The following is a 21,598-nucleotide window of genomic DNA, read 5'->3' as shown; positions in this document are numbered from 1 at the left end:
AATCTTAGTAAGCAGGACCAAGATCAAGTTTCATGGTTTTTATGTCACATGCACAAATACAGTGAAATGCCTTTCTTGCAAACTCAAAACCCAACAATGTAATAATCAATAACAATGTAATACTATATAAAAAAAATAAACACGAGAAATAAGAAGAAACATGTAAGTAAATAAGCATACTATATACAGGGTCAGTTCCAATACCGTATTTACAATGTGCAGGGATACTGTAATGATGGAGGTAGATATGAATAGGGGTAAGGTGACTAGGTAACAGGATATAAGATTAACAGAGTAGTAGCAGCTTGTATGTGAGTGGCTGTGCGTGTGTGTAGAGTCAGTATAAATGTTTGTGCATATTGTGTGAGTGAGAAGATGATGGAGTGAGTGTGTGTAGAGCTCTGTGAGTGTGCTAGAGACAGAGCAAAAATAATAATAAAATGTCAATGAAGATACAAGGTGAAGTCCAATAATCTGTGTAGCTATTTTGTTAGCTATTTATCAGTCTTACTGCTTGGGGATAGAAGCCGTTCAAGAGCCTGTTAGTTGATGCACTGGTACCGCTTGCAGTGCGGAAGTAGAGAGAATAGTCTATGGCTTGGGTGGTTGGAATCTAACAATTTTCCGGGCCTTCCTTTTACACCGCCTGATATAGAGGTCCTGGATTGCTGGGAGCTCGGCCCCAGTGATGTACCCCTGGTGCGGACAGAGGCTGTCCACACCACCCTCTGTAGTGCCATGCAATAGAGGGTGGTGCTATTTCCATACAAGGCAGTGATGCTCTCAATGGTACAGCTGTAGAACTTTTTGAGGATTTGAGGGCCCATGCAAAACTTTTGAGGGGAAGAGGCTCTGTCGCACCTTCTTCACGACTTTGCGTGTGTTTGGACCATTTAAAGTCTTTAGTGATTTGGACACCGAGGAACTTCTTGACCTGCTCCACTGCAGCCCCGTCGATGTGGATGGGGGCGTGCTTGCCCCCATCCACATGTCACATGCACAAGTGCAAACTCAAAACCCAATAATCAATAACAATGTACAGCTGAAGTCGGAAGTTTACATACACCTTAGCCAAATACATTTGAAATCAGTTTTTCACAATTCCTGACATTTAATCCTAGTAAAACTCCACTGTCTTAGGTCAGTTAGGATCACCACTTTATTTTAAGAATGTGAAATGTCAGAATAATAGTAGAGAGAATTATATATTTCAGTTTTTATTTCTTTCATCACATTCCCAGTGGGTCAGAAGTTTACATACACTCAATTAGTATTTGGTAGCATTGCCTTTAAATTGTTCAACTTCGGTCAAACGTTTTGGGTAGCCTCCCACAAGCTTCCCCCAATAGGGTTGGGTGAATTTTGGCCCATTCCACCTGACAGGGCTGGTTTAACTGAGTCAGGTTTGTAGGCCTCTTTGCTCTCACATGCTTTTTCAGTTCTGCCCACACATTTTCTACAGAATTGAAGTCAGGGGTTTGTGATGGCCACTCCAATACATTGACTTTGTTGTCCTTAAGCCATTTTGCCACAACTTTGGAAGTATGCTTTGGGTCATTGTCCATTTGGAAGACCCAATTGCGACCAAGCTTTAATTTCCTGACTGATGTCTTGAGATGTTGCTTCAATATATCCACATAATTTTCTTCCCTCATGATGCCATCAATTTTGTGAAGTGCACCAGTCCCTCCTGCAGCAAAGCACCCCCACAACATGATGCTGCCACCCCCGTGCTTCACGGTTGGGATGGTGTTCTTCGGCTTGCAAGGCTCCCCCTTTTTCCTCCAAACATAATTATGGTCATTACAGCCAAACAGTTCTATTGTTGTTTCATCAGACCAGAGGACGTTTCTCCAAAAAGTACGATCTTTGTCCCCATGTGCAGTTGCAAACCGTAGTCTATGGCGGTTTTGGAGCAGTGGCTTTTTCCTTGCTAAGCAGCCTTTCAGGTTATGTCGATATAGCACTCGTTTTACTGTGGATATAGATACTTTTGTACCTGTTTCCTCCAGCATCTTCACAAGGTCCTTTGCTGTTGTTCTGGGATTGATTTGCACTTTTCGCACCAAAGTACGTTCATCTCTAGGAGACAGAACATGTCTCCTTCCTGAGCGGTGTGACGGCTGCGTGGTCCCATGGTGTTTATACTTGCGTACTGTTGTTTGTGCAGATGAACGTGGTACCTTCAGGCATTTGGAAATTGCTCCCAAGGATGAACCAGACTTCTGGAGGTCTACAATTCTTTTTCTGAGGTCTTGGCTGATTTCTTTTGATTTTCCCATGATGTCAAGCAAAGAGGTACTGAGTTTGAAGGTAGGCCTTGAAATACATCCACAGGTACACCTCCAATTCACACACATAATGTCAATTAGCCTATCAGCAGCTTCTAAAGCCATGACATCATTTTCTAGAATTTTCCAAGCTGTTTAAAGGCACAGTAAATTTAGTTTATGTAAACGTCTGACCCACTGGAATTGTGATACAGTGAATTATAAGTGAAATAATCTGTCTGTAAACAATTATTGGAAAAATTACTTGTGTCATGCTTGTGTCAAAGTAGATGTCCTTAACCGACTTGCCAAAACTATAGTTTGTTAACAAGACATTTGTGGAGTGGTTCAAAAACGAGTTTTAATGACTCAAATCTGTCATGTCTGCTCCCACTCTTCCCTGCCCCTGGCGCTTGAGGTCACCAGATTGCCATCCATCCCGTACACCTGCCTTCTGTCATCACGCATCAGCGAAATTGGACTCACCTGGACTCACTTATCATCTGTTTTTTTCCTCCCCTATATTTGTCAGTTCCCTAGCTCTGTTCCCCGCTGCGTCATTATATTGTTTTTGTCTTTTTTATTAGTTTGCTGACGCTGTTCCTGTCTCGTTCCATGGCCGTTATTTATTCAATGTTTTACTTCCCGTACCTGCTTCGTCTCTCCAGCGTCATCTCATGTGACACAACCTAAGTGTATGTAAACTTCGGACTTGAACTGTAGTTAAAAAAAACGTTAGCACTGGTTAGCACTGTGGAACATCCAGATGCTCTTTTGCTAACTTCAGATGTGCAGCAATGTTTTTTTGGACAGCAGTGGCTTTTTTTGTGGTGTCCTCCCATGAACACCATTCTTGTTTTTTTGTATCGATGACTCGTCAACAGAGACGTTAGCATGAAATCTCTGGAGCAGTCTTTAGCTGACACTCTAGGATTCTTCTTATTGAGCATTCTGCTCTTGCAGTCATCTTTGCAGGACGGCCACTCCTAGGGAGAGTTACAACAGTGCTGAACTTTCTCCATTTATAGACAATTTGTCTTACCGTGGACTGATGAACATCAATACTTTTAGAGATACTTGGAGGGGACAATGGTTTTGAATGCTAAGCTGTAGTCAATGAACAGCAGTCTCTCCTAGGTATTCTAGGTGGGTGAGTGCAGTGTGGAGAGCAATTGAGATTGCATCATCTATGGATCTGTTGGGGCAGTCTTTGTTTTTCTACAAACATTACTGATTTTCTGACTCAGAATACAGTGTGTTGTATGTGTGGTTTTGCATTATGGATTTTTTTTAAATGTTTTTGGTGATCTGTCTCAATCTTTCTCAAGGTTTTATGTGCATCTTTATTGACATAGGAAGAGGATGTGGAATTGCAAGATTCAAGTAATGTATTATGTGTTGGTGGTTATTTGATCAAAACTCAAGTCTTTAAAGATGTTGATAAGCTTATCAGTGGTAGCTCAGTTGGTAGAGCATGGCGCTTGCAACTCCAAAATCGTGGTTTCGATTCCCGGGACCACCCGTAAGTTAAATGCACGCATTACTGTAAATAGCTTTGATAAAAGCATCTGGGTCGTTCTTGAATTGTGGTGTCATTTGGTAATGGAATTTACAAAATTGTTCTAGATAAAAAGAATCTGGGTACATCTTCCCATTCTTAATAAACTAATATGGCAGCGTAGCTCTTTCCACTCACAGCCTCTTTCCACAAGTGTAAGCGGTTAATGACTTTGAATAATTTTTACCATTATGATAACATTGTGCCACCAGTAGGAGTAGTAACACCAATGATGGGATCACCAATGAAAAATTGGAGGTTATTGAGGATTTTCTTAAATAGAGGCCACAGATGCACAAATCTAAGGTCATTAACTGTTTGAAAATCATTTACTTAAGCGATATGATTAATTTTGCTCACAATGTAATCATTTCCCTTCATTTAAATTGAGTAACATCAAGTGCTTTTTCACATTCAAGTGACACATTTAGACACCAAATTATCAATGGAATCCTCAAATTTATGACCCTTCCCCGATAACAGTTTGCTACTGGAGGGAATGATTTTCAAGGTGGTAACACCAATGACATAAAACTGAGGGACAGACATTATACTAGTAAAAAACGATTGGTATTGTAATAGCCATCTTCGTTTTTATTGATCTATACAATATATTAAATACTTTTTTTTCACTTTCTAGCATTCAAAATAATAGATATCTCTAAATCCCCAAACAACTCTACACATCACTACTGGGACAAGCCAATTTTCTAACCCTAAGTACTTTAAACAATGCATAAACAAAGTTTTGCAGAATGTTTTATCATTGATAAACAGGTGAATATAAACAAAAACATATATGAGTAACTATTTGTCATTTTAATGTGTTTTTCATGGTTGCATAGGCAAGAGACACAAATGCCACCTCAATTCAAGAACGACCCATCTGCGAAATGGCATATACTATGGTAGAGCCTAAGACAGACATATGGTCTCTAGAATGTTGCTGTGCCAAATGTTTACAGATCATTAGGGAAGCGCTTTACACATGAACAGAACGTTTCACTTGTTATCACATTTATGGTTTCCTTCAAGGCAGGATTTCTTACAATACTTTACTATACAATATGTGTATGTGTTTCCTTTCCAGTGCCTGCACTTTTTCACAACAATCTCTTCTGTGTTTTTCTTGGCTTTCTCTTCTGTATCCGTGTGTGTTTCCACCCTCACCCCAGTCTCTCTCTGCTCTGTGCGTTTGCAGACACAGCAATACTGAGATTGTGCCATAAGTTGATTGCTCCACACTAATTTCTCCATCCTTACCCTAGCACAACCTCCGGCCCTGTCTCCAGCTGCAGTGATGGGAGCATATAGCAGAGTTTGGAGGTTGGGGGGCTGCGTCGGGGCGGTGTTGGCCTGGATCGGGGCACTGTTCCTGGGTTCCAGTTTGGCCCAGCCTCCCGCTGACTCCTGTCCTACGGGAGTCACTCCCTCGAACCTGACCCAGCCCAAGTACCAGTCAGTCCCAGGAGCAGACACAGGCTTCATGTCCGGGGTGGTCCAGTCCTTCCTCCACACTGTCCAGCCCAACCCCTTCCCCAAAGGTCAGTCTAGGGCTGAATTTGTCTGGTAAAAAGTGGTGTACTACAGTATACAAAGGGAACAGGGTGCCATAGTCAAAAACCAAATAAGTGCACTATAAAGGGAATATTGTGCCATTTTGAACATAGCCTAGTCTGACAGCGCTCCTTTTCTACAGCAGTCTATACATCATACTGACCTCATACTGACCTAGCCAGTTGTGTGTAGCCATTATGTAAATCCCATACAAATACATGGGCTTCCACCAATTTGCAGAGTGAAAATGGTATAGAACTATAGCAGAATATTTTTTCTTCTGTTGCCAACTAATCTCTTGTGAACAGACTACGTAAACATTACACTATTTTATTTATAGTTTAACCGAGATTAGTTTCCATCTGGAAATGCATCGTTTGCTCTACTCCTAACTCTCCCCAAAGATTTAAGCATGTGCGCCTATAGTGATGTGATAGGTTAAACATTAGAGCCAACCAGTGCTCTTTAACCATAGAAACTGGTGACGCCGTTAGCTAATAAGTGTGTTCATGGAAATGCCTTTAGTGTGTTGTGGGTCAGGCTGTCAATGGTTAACTACTGTAGTCAGATAAAAGTATCTGTAGATGGTGTGTTTCCTTTTATTTTTATTTAGTGAGTGACTCATACACTTATGGTTAACCCAGAAACCACAGAGCAGAGCAACACCGTAGGCCTGTGGACAATACTCCACTGTAGTTTGTCTCACTGACCTGAATCTGATTGTCCATCTCCTTTGTCACGACAGTACATTTCATTATGATTTCAAAGCTGGCTCAGTTTATTTATTGCTTCCTTGTTAGAGACATTATTGATTCCGTTTGACAAACAGCAGTGAAGGTCCCTCAGGTACACACACACACACACACACACACACAAGTTAATCAGTCATTGACCTTTGCCCAGGTGAAACTCGTCTTAGATCAGAGAGCTCTCAGGTTGCTATGCACGGATTTGATAGCGATAGTCTCTTTGATCATGGCTTCTATAGCTTCTATTTTGTGCCAGGCAATGAGCAGTAATTTAAACTTTTAAGAACTTTACATTTCTGAATCCAACTGTAAACACTGAATCCTATCCTAAGTCTGTCTCTCTCTCTCTCTCTCTCTCTCTCTCTCTCTCTCTCTCTCTCTCTCTCTCTCTCTCTCTCTCTCCAAAAACATGGTGACAGTGGCCTGTTCTAGGCTTTAAATATTTTGATTTATTGTGCGTTTTATTATTTAGGTTTTATCATCGAAACACAAGTGATGGTAACAGCTCTTCTGTAGTTGATTTATTCAACATGTGTGGTAGTCACCAACACACATTTGTGAAACAGAGAAGAAAAAGACTCATTCAAAAAAAGGTTGGTTTACCCCTCGTTGTTACTCTGTAACAGTTTTCACAATTCAATGCAACTTGCGTAGTCCGTCAGCATTCACTAGACTGTGAATGTCTCTGTGTGAGAGAGAGACAGAAAGAGGGAGCGAGAAATGCAGAAATAGAGAGAGAACGTGAAAAAGCAGAATGTCCTCCTTCCCAACTAGAATAGATCTCCTCTCAAGTTTCTGTCCAGAATGCCAGCCGTTGGTGTATGAACAATAACCATAACTACCAGGGTTAGACAATGGTGGACAAACAGTTCTTTAATGTGTGGTTGGCTCAGGTCTTATAACACTGGTATGGTTACCCATGGTTTCATGATCCTTACAGTGAGGGAAAAAAGTATTTGTTCCCCTGCTGATTTTGTACATTTGCCCACTGACAAATAAATGATCAGTGTATAATTTTAATGGTAGGTTTATTTGAACCTATTTGAAATCCAATTTCATTTCTTTGTCAGTGGGCAAATGTACAAAATCAGCAGGGGATCAAATACCTTTTTCCCTCACTGTAGGTTAGGTTACATCTAAATAACATACGGTAGGTTTGATTTCCTATCTCACGGTAGGTTTGATTTCCTAACTTTGATCCTCTCACATAAACAAGCCAGAAGATGTTTATAAACTCAGCAAAAAAAGAAACTTCCCTTTTTCAGGACCCTGTCTTTCAAAGATAATTTGTAAAATCCAAATAACTTCACAGATCTTCATTTTATAGGGTTTAAACACTGTTTCCCATGCTTGTTCAATGACACATAAACAATTAATGAACATTCACCCGTGGAACGGTCGTTAAGATACTAACAGCTTACAGACGGTAGGCAATTAAGGTCACAGTTATGAAAACCTAGGACACTAGAGAGGCCTTTCTACTGACTCTGAAAAATATAGAAAGAAAGATGCCCAGGGTCCCTGCTCATCTGCGTGAACGTGCCTTAGGCATGCTGCAAGGAGGCATAAGGACTGCAGATGTGGCCAGGGCAATAAATTGCAATGTCTGTACTGTGAGACGCCTAAGACAGCGCTACAGGGAGACAGGACGGACAGCTGATTGTCCTCGCAGTGGAAGACCATGTGTAACAACACCTGCACAGGATCGGTACATCCGAACATCACACCTGCGGGACAGGTACAGGATGGCAACAACAACTGCCTGAGTTACACCAGGAACACACAATCCCTCCATCAGTGCTCAGACTGACCGCAATAGGCTGAGAGAGGCTGGACTGAGGGCTTGTAGGCCTGTTATAAGGCAGGTCTTCACCAGACATCACCGGAAACAATGTCACCTATGGGCACAAACCCACCGTTGCTGAACCAGACAGGACTGGCAAAAAGTGCTCTTCACTGACGAGTCGCTGTTTTGTCTCACCAGGGGTGATAGCCTAGTGGATAGAGCATTGGACTAGTAACCGAAAGGTTGCAAGATCAAATCCCAGAGGAGACAAGGTAAAGATCTGTTCTGCACCTGAACAAGGAAGTTAACCCACTGTTCCTAGCCCGTCATTGAAAATAAGAATTTGTTCTTAACTGACTTGCCTAGTTAAATAAAGGTAAGATTTGCGTTTATCGTCAAAGGAATGAGCGGTACACCGAAGCCTGTACTCTGGAGCGGGATCGAGGTGGAGGGTCTGTCATGGTCTGGGGTGGTGTGTTGCATCATCGGACTGAGCTTGTTGTCATTGCAGGCAATCTCAACGCTGTCCGTTACAGGGAAGACATCCTCCTCCCTCATGTGGTACCCTTCCTGCAGGCTCATCCTGACATGACCTTCCAGCATGACAATGCCACCAGCAGTATGCTCGTTCTGTGCGTGATTTCCTGCAAGACAGGAATGTCAGTGTTCTGCCATGGCCAGCGAAGAGCTCGGATCTTAATCCCATTGAGCACGTCTGGGACCTGTTGGATCCCCCCAGAAATGTCCGGGAACTTGCAGGTGCCTTGGTGGAAGAGTGGGTTAACATCTCACAGCAAGAACTGGCAAATCTGGTGCAGTCCATGAGAAGGAGATGCACTGCAGTACTTAATGCAGCTGGTGGCCACACCAGGTACTGACTGTTACTTTTGATTTTGACCCCCCTTTGTTCAGGGACACATTATTCCATTTCTGTTAGTCACATGTCTGTGGAACTTGTTCAGTTTATGTCTCAGTTGTTGAATCTTGTTATGTTCATACAAATACACTGCTGAAAAAAATAAAGGGAACACTAAAATAACACATCCTAGATCGGAATGAATGAAATAATCTTATTAAATACTTTTATCTTTACATAGTTGAATATGCTGACAACAAAATCACACAAAAATAATCAATGGAAATTTAATTTATCAACCCATGGAGGTCTGGATTTGGAGTCACACACAAAATTAAAGTGGAAAACCACACTACAGGCTGATCCAACTTTGATGTAATGTCCTTAAAACAAGTCAAAATGAGGCTCAGTAGTGTGTGTGTGGCCTCCACGTGCCTGTATGACCTCCCTACAACGCCTGGGCATGCTCCTGATGAGGTGGCGGATGGTCTCCTGAGGGATCTCCTCCCAGACCTGGACTAAAGCATCCGCCAACTCCTGGACAGTCTGTGGTGCAACGTGGCGTTGGTGGATGGAGCGAGACATGATGTCCCAGATGTGCTCAATTGGATTCAGGTCTGGGGAACGGGCAGGCCAGTCCATAGCATCAATTCCTTCCTCTTGCAGGAACTGCTGACACACTCCAGCCACATGAGGTCTAGCATTGTCTTGCATTAGGAGGAACCCAGGGCCAACCGCACCAGCATATGGTCTCACAAGGGGTCTGAGGATCTCATCTTGGTACCTAATGGCAGTCAGGCTACCTCTGGCGAGCACATGGAGGGCTGTGCGGCCCCCCAAAGAAATGCCACCCCACACCATGACTGACCCACCGCCAAACCGGTCATGCTGGAGGATGTTGCAGGCAGCAGAACGTTCTCCACGGCGTCTCCAGAGTGTCATGTCTGTCACATGTGCTCAGTGTGAACCTGCTTTCATCTGTGAAGAGCACAGGGCGCCAGTGGCGAATTTGCCAATCTTGGTGTTCTCTGGCAAATGCCAAACGTCCTGCACGGTGTTGGGCTGTAAGCACAACCCCCACCTGTGGACGTCGGGCCCTCATACCACCCTCATGGAGTCTGGTTCTGACCATTTGAGCAGACACATGCACATTTGTGGCCTGCTGGAGGTCATTTTGCAGGGCTCTGGCAGTGCTCCTCCTTGCACAAAGGCGGAGGTAGCGGTCCTGCTGCTGGGTTGTTGCCCTCCTACGGCCTCTTCCATGTCTCCTGATGTACTGGCCTGTCTCCTGGTAGCGCCTCCATGCTCTGGACACTACGCTGACAGACACAGCAAACCTTCTTGCCACAGCTCGCATTGATGTGCCATCCTGGATGAGCTGCACTACCTGAGCCACTTGTGTGGGTTGTAGACTCCGTCTCATGCTACCACTAGAGTGAAAGCACCGCCAGCATTCAAAAGTGACCAAAACATCAGCCAGGAAGCATAGGAACTGAGAAGTGGTCTGTGGTTATCACCTGCAGAACCACTCCTTTATTGGGGGTGTCTTGCTAATTGCCTATAATTTCCACCTGTTGTCTATTCCATTTGCACAACAGCATGTGAAATTTATTGTCAATCAGTGTTCCTTTCTAAGTGGACAGTTTGATTTCACAGAAGTGTGATTGACTTGGAGTTACATTGTGTTGTTTAAGTGTTCCCTTTATTTTTTTGAGCAGTATATTTACTCATGTTAAGTTTGCTGAAAATAAACGCAGTTGACAGTGAGAGGACGTTTCTTTTTTTGCTGATTTTATGTTGAATATATTTTTTGTACTGATATGCAATCATTGTAGGTTGAATGATGACTGGTTGTTTGTGTGTATAGAAATGAGAGAGGGAATGCCAATAAGAGCTGAAAAAGTAGCCTTTGTCAGTCACATGGTATATCATACTATGGGGAGTCAACGACCAATCATATTCACCTGAAGACTGAAATCATGCCAAACGGGCCAATGGATGCTGAGCCCGCCCTCGGAAGCCCCGCCTTCCTGGATATAACACTGGATGGATGGAAAGCTGGCAAGTTACTTAGCTCCAGAGGCTACGAAGAGGGCTAATCCTAGCACGATGCTTCTGAATACATAGTGCTGGTTCTAGGCGTATCAGCTAGATAAAGTGTACCACACTGAGGGAGTGGCGGCCTGGTCATTGAATGTGGTCACAATGCTGCAGATGTATTATATCGATTTGCTGCAGGAGCTGAATAAGACTTTGGAGGCGGGGAAGCCGATTTCAGAGCTTCTCGATGGAATCTCTGCTACTGTTGATTTTGTACTGCGTCTGTCCTGCTGTACTATCCTGGCTATGGTGAGAAGTATGGGGGCAACGGTGGTGGCTCACCACCACCTCTGGTTGACGTTGTCCCAGATTCCTGACAGGGACAGACGGGTGTATTTGGATGAGCCAGTTTCACCAACAAGGGCAACAGTGTTCCCAATTGGCTCAGTCAATGGGGACAAGTTCTGGTTTGCGAAGTCCCCAAACCTGGTGTGGGCTGGGTATCAGAACAGCAGTAGCAAGAAAGCACATTGTTTCTACAAATGTTTCTCGGTGTTCAGGGGTATCAAGAGTGCGGTCTCGTCCAGTTGTGGGTATAATAAACAGTTCCTTTCCCTAGTTCAGACACACTGTTGTCAAGTAGTGGATATTAAAACAAGCATGACAAAAATGTTTTTTATCCCAGTTCTCAGGGTGGTGCTCTGCCCGTTCAGGAGACAATGCATGGGAGACTGGCAGCGTGCTCCGTCGAGTGGCTGGCATGCACAGTTTCACCATGGGTGATGAAGATGGTGACAAGGGGGTACAGTCTGTAATTCTCTGTGCGTCCTCCTTTTTTTGATGTCAATGGTCTCCGAGGTCCTAGCGCCTGTCTTGAGAGAGGAGATTTCCTCTCTCCTTCAAAAGCAGGCTATTCGGGTGGTCCCCGTGTCAGTTCCCAAGAGCGATGGAACGTTGAGTCCCATCCTGGGCTTGTGTGTTTTAAACAATCACCTCAAGGTTTGCAAGTTCAAAATGCTAATACTTCGCTGATTGCAGTCGGTGTGTCCTAGCGTTTGGTTTACGTACATAGATCTGAAGGATGCATATTTTCATGTGGCTATACATCCTCCCCACAGAAGGTTTCATTTCAAGAGGTTTAATTTCGAGGGTGTTTGCCTATATTTCTGGTCCTGCCTTTCGGACTCTCCCTATCGCCCTGCACCTTTTCTATGGCAGTGGAGGCGACTTTGGCACCGGTGCAGTGCCAGTGGATCAGAGTATTGGCCTATCTGGACGATTGGCTGGTCATAGCGGAGTTGAGGGAACAGGTGGAGCTCCACCCTGCCACGCTGGTTTCCCATATTAAGTCTCTGTCATGCATAGTGGATTACAAGAAAAGTTGTTTGACTCCGGCTCAGTGCTTTCAGTGTCTGGGTCTCATTCTGGACACGGTTCTGAATCCTGTGTTTATTGTCCCAACAAAGGAGGGTCGCATTCCGGCTCTGTCTGGCACGGTTTCAGCTGGGGCACTCTGCGCCTTTTCGCTTGTGCCTGCGGTTATTGGGTCTGATGGCATCTATGAAAACTGTGGTGCCTCTAGGACTTCTGTTGAGGCATCTGTTTCAGCGCTGAGTGATTGCTACGCGTCTGGACACATCTCGTTACTGCCATTGATTGCTCAAGGTATAAGCGTCATGCCTAAGGGAGTTGACTCCATGGAGGGACCCGCGTTTGTTGTTGCAAGGGGTTCTCATGGGCTGGGTAGTGTGCTGCATGTTGATCACAACAGATGCATCTTTACTGGGATGGGGAGCGCTTTGTGTGGGCTACTCGAAAAGAGGGATTTGGTCAACAGCGCAAAGGGCGCTGCATATCAATTACCTAGAGCTACTGACTGTTTGCTAGCACTGAGGCATTTCCTTCCAATGTTGGAGGGACAGAATGTGTTGGTAATGTCTGACAACAGGCTGGCGGTGGCGTACATCAACAGGCTGTGGGGGATGCTCGTATGAAGCAGTGTGCATTTTCTGTCACTCAGGGCGACGTATCTTCCCAGATCTCTTAACATGGGGCAGTTCTACTTTTCAAGGGGGAGTGGAGACTGCACCCCTCTTTCCCAGATCGCTTGAAAATGTGCATTGTCATTTGTTCTTATCAATGATGGTTATGGGCGCTATGTTGGGATCAGATGCTTTGGCGCATCAGTGGCCTTGGACCCTGCTCTGTGTTCCTCCGCTGGACCTGATTCAGGCCAATGTGGAGAGGGTCCGTCAGGCGGTCTGTTGTTGATTCTGGTGGCACCCCGTTGGCCCAAACAACCTTGATTCCCAGAGATCATCCATCCGCCTGTTGGACAGGGATCCATGACGGGTTCCGTTTCGTTGGGATCTATTGTCTCAGTCGCAAGTGAGAATTTGTTACCCACGGTCGCAGATATGGATCTGTGGGTTTGGCCCCTGAAAGGTTGAATTTGACGGCTAGGGGTTTACCCTCGAACGTGATTATGTCTGTACACTCGGCCCGTGCGCCCTTTACGAGAGGGTTGTATACATATAAGTGGCATGCGTTTGAGGTTTGATGTCAGGTTAAAGGAGTTTCTCCTTTTCAGAGCTCCTTGGTGGACATTTTGATGTCCTTGCAAGAGCTTTTTGAGCAGGGTCTTTCTTTTTATACATTTGATGCTTATGTGGCAGCCATGTCGGCGTGTCATGTAGGTATTGGCAGGTCTACCTCAGGGTCTCAAATCAAATTTTATTTGTCACATGCGCCCCCCCCCCCCCCCCCCCCGTGTGTGCATGGACTGTCATAGGCATGCTAGGCTTGGGGGGGTGATTGTATGTTCCCATAGTATATTATAGAGAGTGACCAACTGAAAAGGGACGTACAGTTATGAATATAACTACTATTCCCTGAAGGAGGGAACGAGTTATAACATACTATGGGAACATACAATCACTCCGTGCCTACAGGGGAATTGGGCTCGTTGAAGAGCGGTACTTAATTGAGGAAATGTATGCGACCCCCAGTATTATAGTCAGGAAGGCGGGACTTCCGAGGGCGGGCTTGGCATCTGTTTGGCGTGATTTCAGTTCTTCAGGTGAATATGATTGGTTGTTGACTCCCCATAGTATGTTATACCTCATTCCCTCCTTCAGGGAACAATAGTTATATCATAACTGTACGTTTTCATAATTGCTTTCATATGCCGTATGATTTAAAGACCCTTACACTTGTACGTATTGTGTAGTGCTTATCCAGATCCTCCTTCTTTCTTTTTTTCTCTCTCTCCCTCTCCATCCCTCTCTCTTAGATTTGCTGGTTAATTTATTGGAGGAAAATGGCAATATATACAATGACGACAAGACCATTAGAGAGGTGAGAACAGATGTGTGTAAGACTCCTGTCCACATCACAGTCAATCTATTGTCCAGTGATATTTGACGGAGTGTGACGTCACATCGAACAACAATGACTCTTCATTGTTATAGATAGAAGATTGTTCTAATGAATATTTCTGGTAATTCAGTTTTCATAGTATTGCATTAGTAGTAGATGACAGTGTAAAGTACGCTAACACTACACAGTAATGTGCAATGTTAATATATCTGAGCAAAGTGTCACCATCCTTCTCTTCACCAATGTTGAATCAGCCAACTATTCTTCTTATTTACACTGTGTTTATAATCCTATATATCCTACTTGTGTATCTGTGTGTTTATGTTAATGTGTATGTGTCTATGTTAACTGTGTGTGAATCTCCTCAGGTCCTTCTCTATGAAGTTGGTTTCCTAGTGTGTGCTGCTATAGGGATCGTATACATTATCCTGATGCCCCTGGTTGGGTTCTGCCTAGCCTGCTGTCGCTGCTGTGGACACTGTGGAGGACACATGTACCAGAAGCAGACTAAAGCTGTCCACTGTCACAGGAGAGGATTCTACTGGGCTACGCTACTCACCACGCTAGTCATACTGTAAGTGTGTGCGCATATTTAAGCATTTGGATAAGACAAAACAAGCCTTTTGATATGAAGTGAAACAATGAACACAAACTAACTTTTCTGTGCATGTGTGTGTAGTTCAGGGAACATCTGCATGTTCTTCAGCAACCAGTTTCTGAAAGGGAGTGTCGAGGACAGCTCTGTAGAACTCAACAATACACTTGACAACCTCCAAACCTACCTCACAGCTGTCCCACAGGTGTGTGTGTGTGTGTGTGTGTGTGTGTGTGTGTGTGTGTGTGTGTGTGTACTGCAGACATTGAGAATGTGGCCTTTAATTCCTGACACACAGCATGGAAATGAATGACTAAAATAAATAATTCAAATACTGGAGCTATGGAGTATGCTCTACAGGCAGCAAGTGGCACCTTAATTGGGGAGGACGGGCTCATGGTAATGGCTGGAAGGAATAAATAGAATGGTATTGAACAAATCAAACATGTTTTCCATGTGGTTGATACCATTCCATTCACTCCATTCCACCATTATTATGAGTTGTCCTCCCCTCAGCTGCCCTTGGTATGCAATTTCTTTGGGGGGAAATTACATTATTTTACACTAATACAATTGCTCAGAGAAAGAGATTTTGTTTAACAAGTAATATGCTTTTTTCTCAAGAAGATAGGGGTCAAATTTATTAACACCCCTAAAGATTATTATGAATAAAGTTGTCACAGGTTTAAATTTTGGCCCCATATTCCTAGGACGCAATGACTACATCAAGCGTGACTCTACAAACTTGTCGGATGCATTTGCAGTTCGTTTTGGTTGTGTTTCAGATTATTTAGTGCCCATCAGAAATCAATGGTAAATATTGTATTGTTATTTTGGAGTCACTTTTATTGTAAATAAGAATATAATATGTTTCTAAACACTTCTACATAAATGTGGATGCTACCATGATTACAGACAATCCTAAATGAATTGTGAATAATAATGGGTGAGAAAAAACAGTCGGTCAAACATCTTACCCCCAAAACATGCTAACCACCCCTGTTATTAGCAATGGTGAGAGGTTAGCATGTCTTGGGGGTAGGATCTTTGACCCTCTGTCACCCCATTAGTCTCCCATTCACCTTAATGTTTAACTGACTGTCAAGCTTGCACTGTCAACACTTTTATCTGGCACAACAGAGGGAGAGGGCCGCCGGGGGAAGAGAGGGAGAAGGGTGAAAAAGGCAGAGGATAGAGAGGGAGGGAATGGGAGAAAGGGGGCAAGACGGGAGAAAGAGAGAGGGAGAGAGGAAGAAGGGGGTAAGAGGGAGAAAGAGAGAGGGAAAGGATGGAGAGAGAAGGATAAGTTAATGGTAGGGCAGGTCGTGTTGTTAGAACTGGTCAATCGTTAATTTTGGCTGTCGGTAATGGCTTTGAAGTTTCAGTTTTGTTAGAATGTGTTTGAGGGAGTCTCCTCAATTTTATGTCGTCTCTCCTGTGTCTAAGTGTGTGTGTCTTCTATCTCTCCTCAGCAAATTGATAGTGTGCTGATAGAGAGCAATGAGACAGTGGATGAAGTCACCAGAAGCCTCAATAGTGAGTACCTGAGCTTCTAGTCACATAATGCATCACAAGTTCTGCAAAGTACGAACACACTGAAACAACTGTAATGCCAATCGTCGTTTTGACCCAGAGGTGACTAGCTGCCATTCACAATTTGGGAAACACCGGTCAACAATTACATACATCTCTACCTTCTCTCTCTCTCCCAGATATAGGTAATCTGCTGGGCAAGGAGATCCAGAGAAGACTAGAGGGCCCCCTGAAACCTTCCCTGCAGTCTATTAGAGATATAGCCAATGGTACAACTCCATCCTGTGTGTGTGTTTTTGTGTGTGTGTATATTCTTCCTCTGATATTCTAACAGGTTTTTCTGTGTGTGTGTGTGGTGTTTGTGTGTATATTCCTCTTCTGATATAGTTTAATTTGAATTATCTACATTAATTGTTTAACAAAGTGCTTTTTAAAGTCTTCTGACATTTTAATATGTGTGTATGTTGTATTTGTATCCTAGTGGTGAACAGTACCAGTGTCCTGCTGGTGAGGTTAGACTCTACTCTAACCCAGTTCCAGTCTGATGTATCTGTGGTCCAGGCTAATGTTAGCTCTGTCAGAGACCGCATCAACAGCACACTGAGAAACCCTAACTGTACTGAGTGCTCTGCCTATCAGTCAGAGCTACAGAAACTAACATTTGACACCACTATTGCTGTGAGTACAACTTCGTTTCGTGTTGCCGCCTCCATTTATTCTTCCTCTTTCCACTATTGAATGCCAATTCCATGGTGGTTCTGGTACCCCAGTTATCACCCTGTACACACCGGTGTGTGTCTTTTCATCCTACTGGTTTGTTCTTGATAAGGAAGGATTCAGGCCTTTTGTTAAACACAATCAAGCTCTTGTGTGTTCCTGATAACGTGTGGTTTTGAACAGTTTGTGGTGATGGACTGTGTTTTGAGGAAATTGCCTTGCAACAGGAGGAACACATTACTGGGTTAATGAGATTGATATGACACAGGCAAATGAGTAGAATTGACTCATGGTGTTATCTTTTGATGTCAGGTTTCAGTGTGTAAGCTGACCTGACTTGTCCTTTCTTCCTCCTCCTCCTCCTCCCTCTGACGCACTCTCTCCTCTCCTTTCCTCTCCTCCCCCCTCTCAAACAGGCTACCACAAACGAAGGCTTGGTTTTCAGGAAAATTACAGCTCATAATGCATGCTCACACACACACCTTATCAGTAACACAAGATTGTTCTCAACTTGCCTACCTGGTTAAATAAAGGTGAAATAAAACAATTAAATAATAATAATTGTGTATTTATCTTCGAAATACATGTCCAACAAAAAAGGCCTGAATAGTTCCATATAAATGTTGTTTTTAGACATCAGTTTATTTTATCATAGACAATGCAGTAATTGATCTACTTGGATAACAAGCATCATTTTTTTAATTTGATGATCTAGTTTCATTGGTGGAGTTCAAACACTTGATCGATGTATATAGCTTAGAAGGGTGTAATTGTCTTTAGGACAGCTGTTTTTAGTCAAGACTTTCGTGTTTTTAACGTAATATGTCATTGTTGTACTGTATGTGGGTTTATAGTTTTGTTTAATGTTGTGTTGGTGTATGTAAGTTGTTTGTCTGAAACATTGTTCCCCCTGCTGCTATTGGACCAGGTCTCTCTTGGAAAAGAGATGTTATCTCAATGAGAAAAACCTGTATAAATTAAGGTTAAATAAAAAAATAAAGATAAGGCAGGCAATGTCAACATAGTTGATAGTTCTGGCTTTGCTGCGCCCTTCTGCCAAAGCATAATAATGACATTTACTGCAAAGAAGTCATTGAAGATTATGAGCAGTTTGCAATCTAAAGTGTGTGTGTGTGTGTGTGTGTGTTCCACAGATCCCCAGTCTGAGTGAGCTGCAGTCGGCTGTTAATAACATCACCAAGGCTGGTCTAAACTCTAAAGTGAAAGAGGTGAGTCTGTCTGGACTAAATAGACATGATTTTGAAGACTATGTATTTGTATACTTCCATAAGACTATCAATTAACTAGTTGATTTTATATGCAACAAATGTTCAATATCCAAATGAGGTGTTTTGTGGCATGTCATGCAAAGTAATCATACACAACGGCACCTTTCTTGCTGTGTCAGTATTGCGTACTGCATGCCATTGTGGAAAACATGAGTAGAAATGGGTCAGTCGGTCAGTGACCACAGATAATGTAACTCAGATTCATAATCAATGGGAATCCCTCTTTTGTAAGTACAGGTTAAGGTAACCTCTGCATGGAGGACAGTGAGTTAGTGTGTGTGTGCTTTTTAGAAGAATGTCGCCGGAGGGGATGGCTGCTGTTTTAAGGGCTCCTACCCAATTGGGCTATTTTGTGTGGTTTTTTTCACATTGTTTGTAACTTATTTTGTACATAATGTTGATGCTACCATCTCTTATGACTGAAAATAGCTCCTGATATCAGAACAGAGATTACTCACCTCGAACTGGATAAAGATTTTTTGTTTAATGAGTTTGACGCGAAGGATATAAGGCCCAAATTCGCATGAAGAAAAGAAGGAAATGCAGGGGGTGCAGATCAGGGTGCCTTGTGAGAATTTGGCGGCGAGTGGGTAACCCACCTCTACCATCCATTCTATTGGCCAACATGCAATCACTGGAGAATAAACTGGTTGAGCTCCGTTCGAGACTATCCTACCAACGGGACATTAAAAATGGTAATATCTTAGGTTTCACAGAGTCGTGGCTGAACGAAGATACGGATAATATACAGCTGGCTGGGTTTTCCGTGGATCGGCAGGACAGAACGGCTACGTCTGGTAAGACGAGGGGTGGGGGTGTGTGTCTATTTGTCAGTAACAGCTGGTGCGCGATGTCTAAAATTAAGGTAGTCTCGAGGTATTGCTCGCCTGAGGTAGAGTACCTCATGATAAGCTGTAGACCACACTATCTACCAAGAGAGTTTTCATCTATATTTTTCGTTTACGTCTATTTACCAACCACAAACCGAGGCTGGCACGAAGACCGCACTCAACGAGCTGTATAAGGCCATAAGCAAACAAGAAAATGCTCATCCAGAAGCGGGGCTCCTAGTTGCCGGGGACTTTAATGCAAGTGTAACCGATGTGAAATGGCTGGCTAGTTAGCGGTGGTGCGCGCTAATAGCGTTTCAATCGGTGACGTCACTCGCTCTGAGACCTTGAAGTAGTTGTTCCCCTTACTCTGCAAGGGCCACGGCTTTTGTGGCACGATGGGTAACGATGCTTCGAGGGTGGCTGTTGTCGATGTGTGCAGAGGGTCCCTGGTTCGAGCCCAGGAAGGGGCGAGGAGAGGGACGGAAGCTATACTGTTACACAGGCAAACTTAAATCAGTTTCACCTCATTTCTACCAGTATGTCACATGTGCAACCACCTTTACTCCACACACAGAGATGCGTACAAAGCTCTCCCTCACCCTCCATATGGCAAATCTGACCATAATTATATCCTACTGATTCCTGATTACAAACAAATACTAAAGCAGGAAGTACCAGTGACTCACTCAATATGGAAGTGGTCAGACAGGATTGTTTTGCTAGCACAGACTGGAATATGTTCCGGGATTCAACCAATGGCATTGAGGAGTTTACCACCTCAATCATCAGCATCATCAATAAGTGCATCGACGACGTCGTCCCCACAGTGACCGTACGTACATACACTAACCAGAAGCCATGGATTACAGGCAACATTCGCACCTAGTTAAAGGCTAGAGCTGCCGCTTTCAAGGAGCGGGACACTAATCCGGATGCTTATAGAAAATCCCGCTATGCCCTCAGACAAACCATCAAACAGGTGAAGCGTCAATACAGGACTAAGATTGAATCCTACTACACCAGCTCTGACTCTTGTCGGATGTGGCAGGGCTTGCAAACTATTACAGACTACAAAGAGAAACTCATCGTGGAGCTGCCCAGTGATGCGAGCCTACCAGACGAACTAAATGCCTTTTATGCTCGCTTCGAGGCAAGCAAAACTGAAGCATGCATGAGAGCACCACCTGTTCCAGATGACTGGGTGATCACGCTCGCCATAGCCAATGTGAGCAAGACATTTTAAACAGGTCAACATTCACGAGGCTGCGGGGCCAGACGGATTACCAGGACATGTACTCAGAGCATGCGCGGACCAACTGGCAAGTGTTTTCACTGACCTTTTCAAACTCTCCCTGACAGAGTCTGTAATACCTTCATGTTTCAAGCAGACCACCATAGTCCCTGTGCCTAAAAAAGCAAAGGTAACCTGCCTAAGTGACTACCGCCCCTTAGCACTCACATCGGTAGCCATGAAGTAATTTGAAAGGCTGGTCATGGCTCACATCAACTTCATCGTCCCAGAAACCCTAGACCCACTCCAATTTGCATACCACTCCAACAGATCCACAGATGACACAATCTGTATTGCACTCCACACTGCCTTTTCCCACCTGGACAAAAGGAACACTTACTGTGCCTTGCAAAAGTATTCATCCCCCATGGCGTTTTTCCTATTTTGTTGCGTTACAACCTGTAATTTAAATTGATTTTTATTTGGATTTCATGTAATGGACATACACAAAATAGTCAAAATTGGTGAAGTGAAATGAAAAAAGTAACTTGTTTTAAAAAATGTAAAATATATAACAATGGAAAAGTGGTGCGTGCATATGTATTCAACCCCTTTGCAATGAAGCCCCTAAATAAAATCTGGTGCAACCAATTACCTTCAGAAGTCACATAATTGGTTAAATAAAATCCACCTGTGTGCAATCTAAGTGTCACATGATCTCAGTATATGTTCCAAAAGGCCCCAGAGTCTGCAACACCACTTAGCAAGAGGTACCACCACCCAAGCAGCACCTTGAAGACCAAGGAGCTCTCCAAACAGGTCAGGGACAAAGTTGTGGAGAAGTACAGATCAAAAAATTGAAAGAATATGGCACCACAACAAACCTGTCAAGAGAGGGCCGCCCACCAAAACTCATGGACCAGGCAAGGAAGGCATTAATCAGAGAGGCAACAAAGAGACCAAAGATAACCCTGAAGGAGCTGCAAAGCTCCACAGCGGAGATTGGAATATCTGTCCATAGGACCACTTTATGCCGTACACTCCACAGAACTGGGATTTATGGAAGAGTGGCCAGAAAAACCCATTGCTTAAATAATCAAACACGTTTGGTGTTGTCCAAAAGGCATGTGGGAGACTCCCCAACATATGGAAGAAGGTACTCTGGTCAGATGAGACTAAAATTGAGCTTTTAGGCCATCAAGGAAA

At 43.7% G+C, this 21,598-nt stretch overlaps 1 protein-coding gene across 5 annotated transcripts in view; it reads left to right on the top strand.

Annotated features, from left to right (window-relative positions):
* LOC106576862 (prominin-1-A) overlaps positions 1-21,598 on the top strand; it is a 36,995-nt gene that overhangs the window by 2,049 nt on the left and 13,348 nt on the right. The window contains exons 1-9 of one of the 5 annotated variants that reach the window (XM_082964687.1): positions 2,173-2,313; positions 5,097-5,372; positions 14,109-14,173; positions 14,563-14,768; positions 14,874-14,994; positions 16,262-16,325; positions 16,502-16,591; positions 16,804-17,000; positions 18,194-18,268. In XM_082964687.1, the coding sequence (XP_082820813.1) occupies positions 5,129-5,372; positions 14,109-14,173; positions 14,563-14,768; positions 14,874-14,994; positions 16,262-16,325; positions 16,502-16,591; positions 16,804-17,000; positions 18,194-18,268 (1,062 nt within the window). In that variant the 5' untranslated portion in view covers positions 2,173-2,313; positions 5,097-5,128. The other 4 variants (XM_082964688.1, XM_082964686.1, XM_082964684.1 and 1 more) reach the window with 4 other exon arrangements.

Source organism: Salmo salar, chromosome 18 (assembly GCF_965601325.2).
Source record: "Salmo salar chromosome 18, fSalSal1, whole genome shotgun sequence".
NCBI lineage: Eukaryota > Metazoa > Chordata > Actinopteri > Salmoniformes > Salmonidae > Salmo > Salmo salar.
Note: the sequence above shows the minus strand (reverse complement) of the source record. Positions and strands in the feature narration are given on the sequence as shown.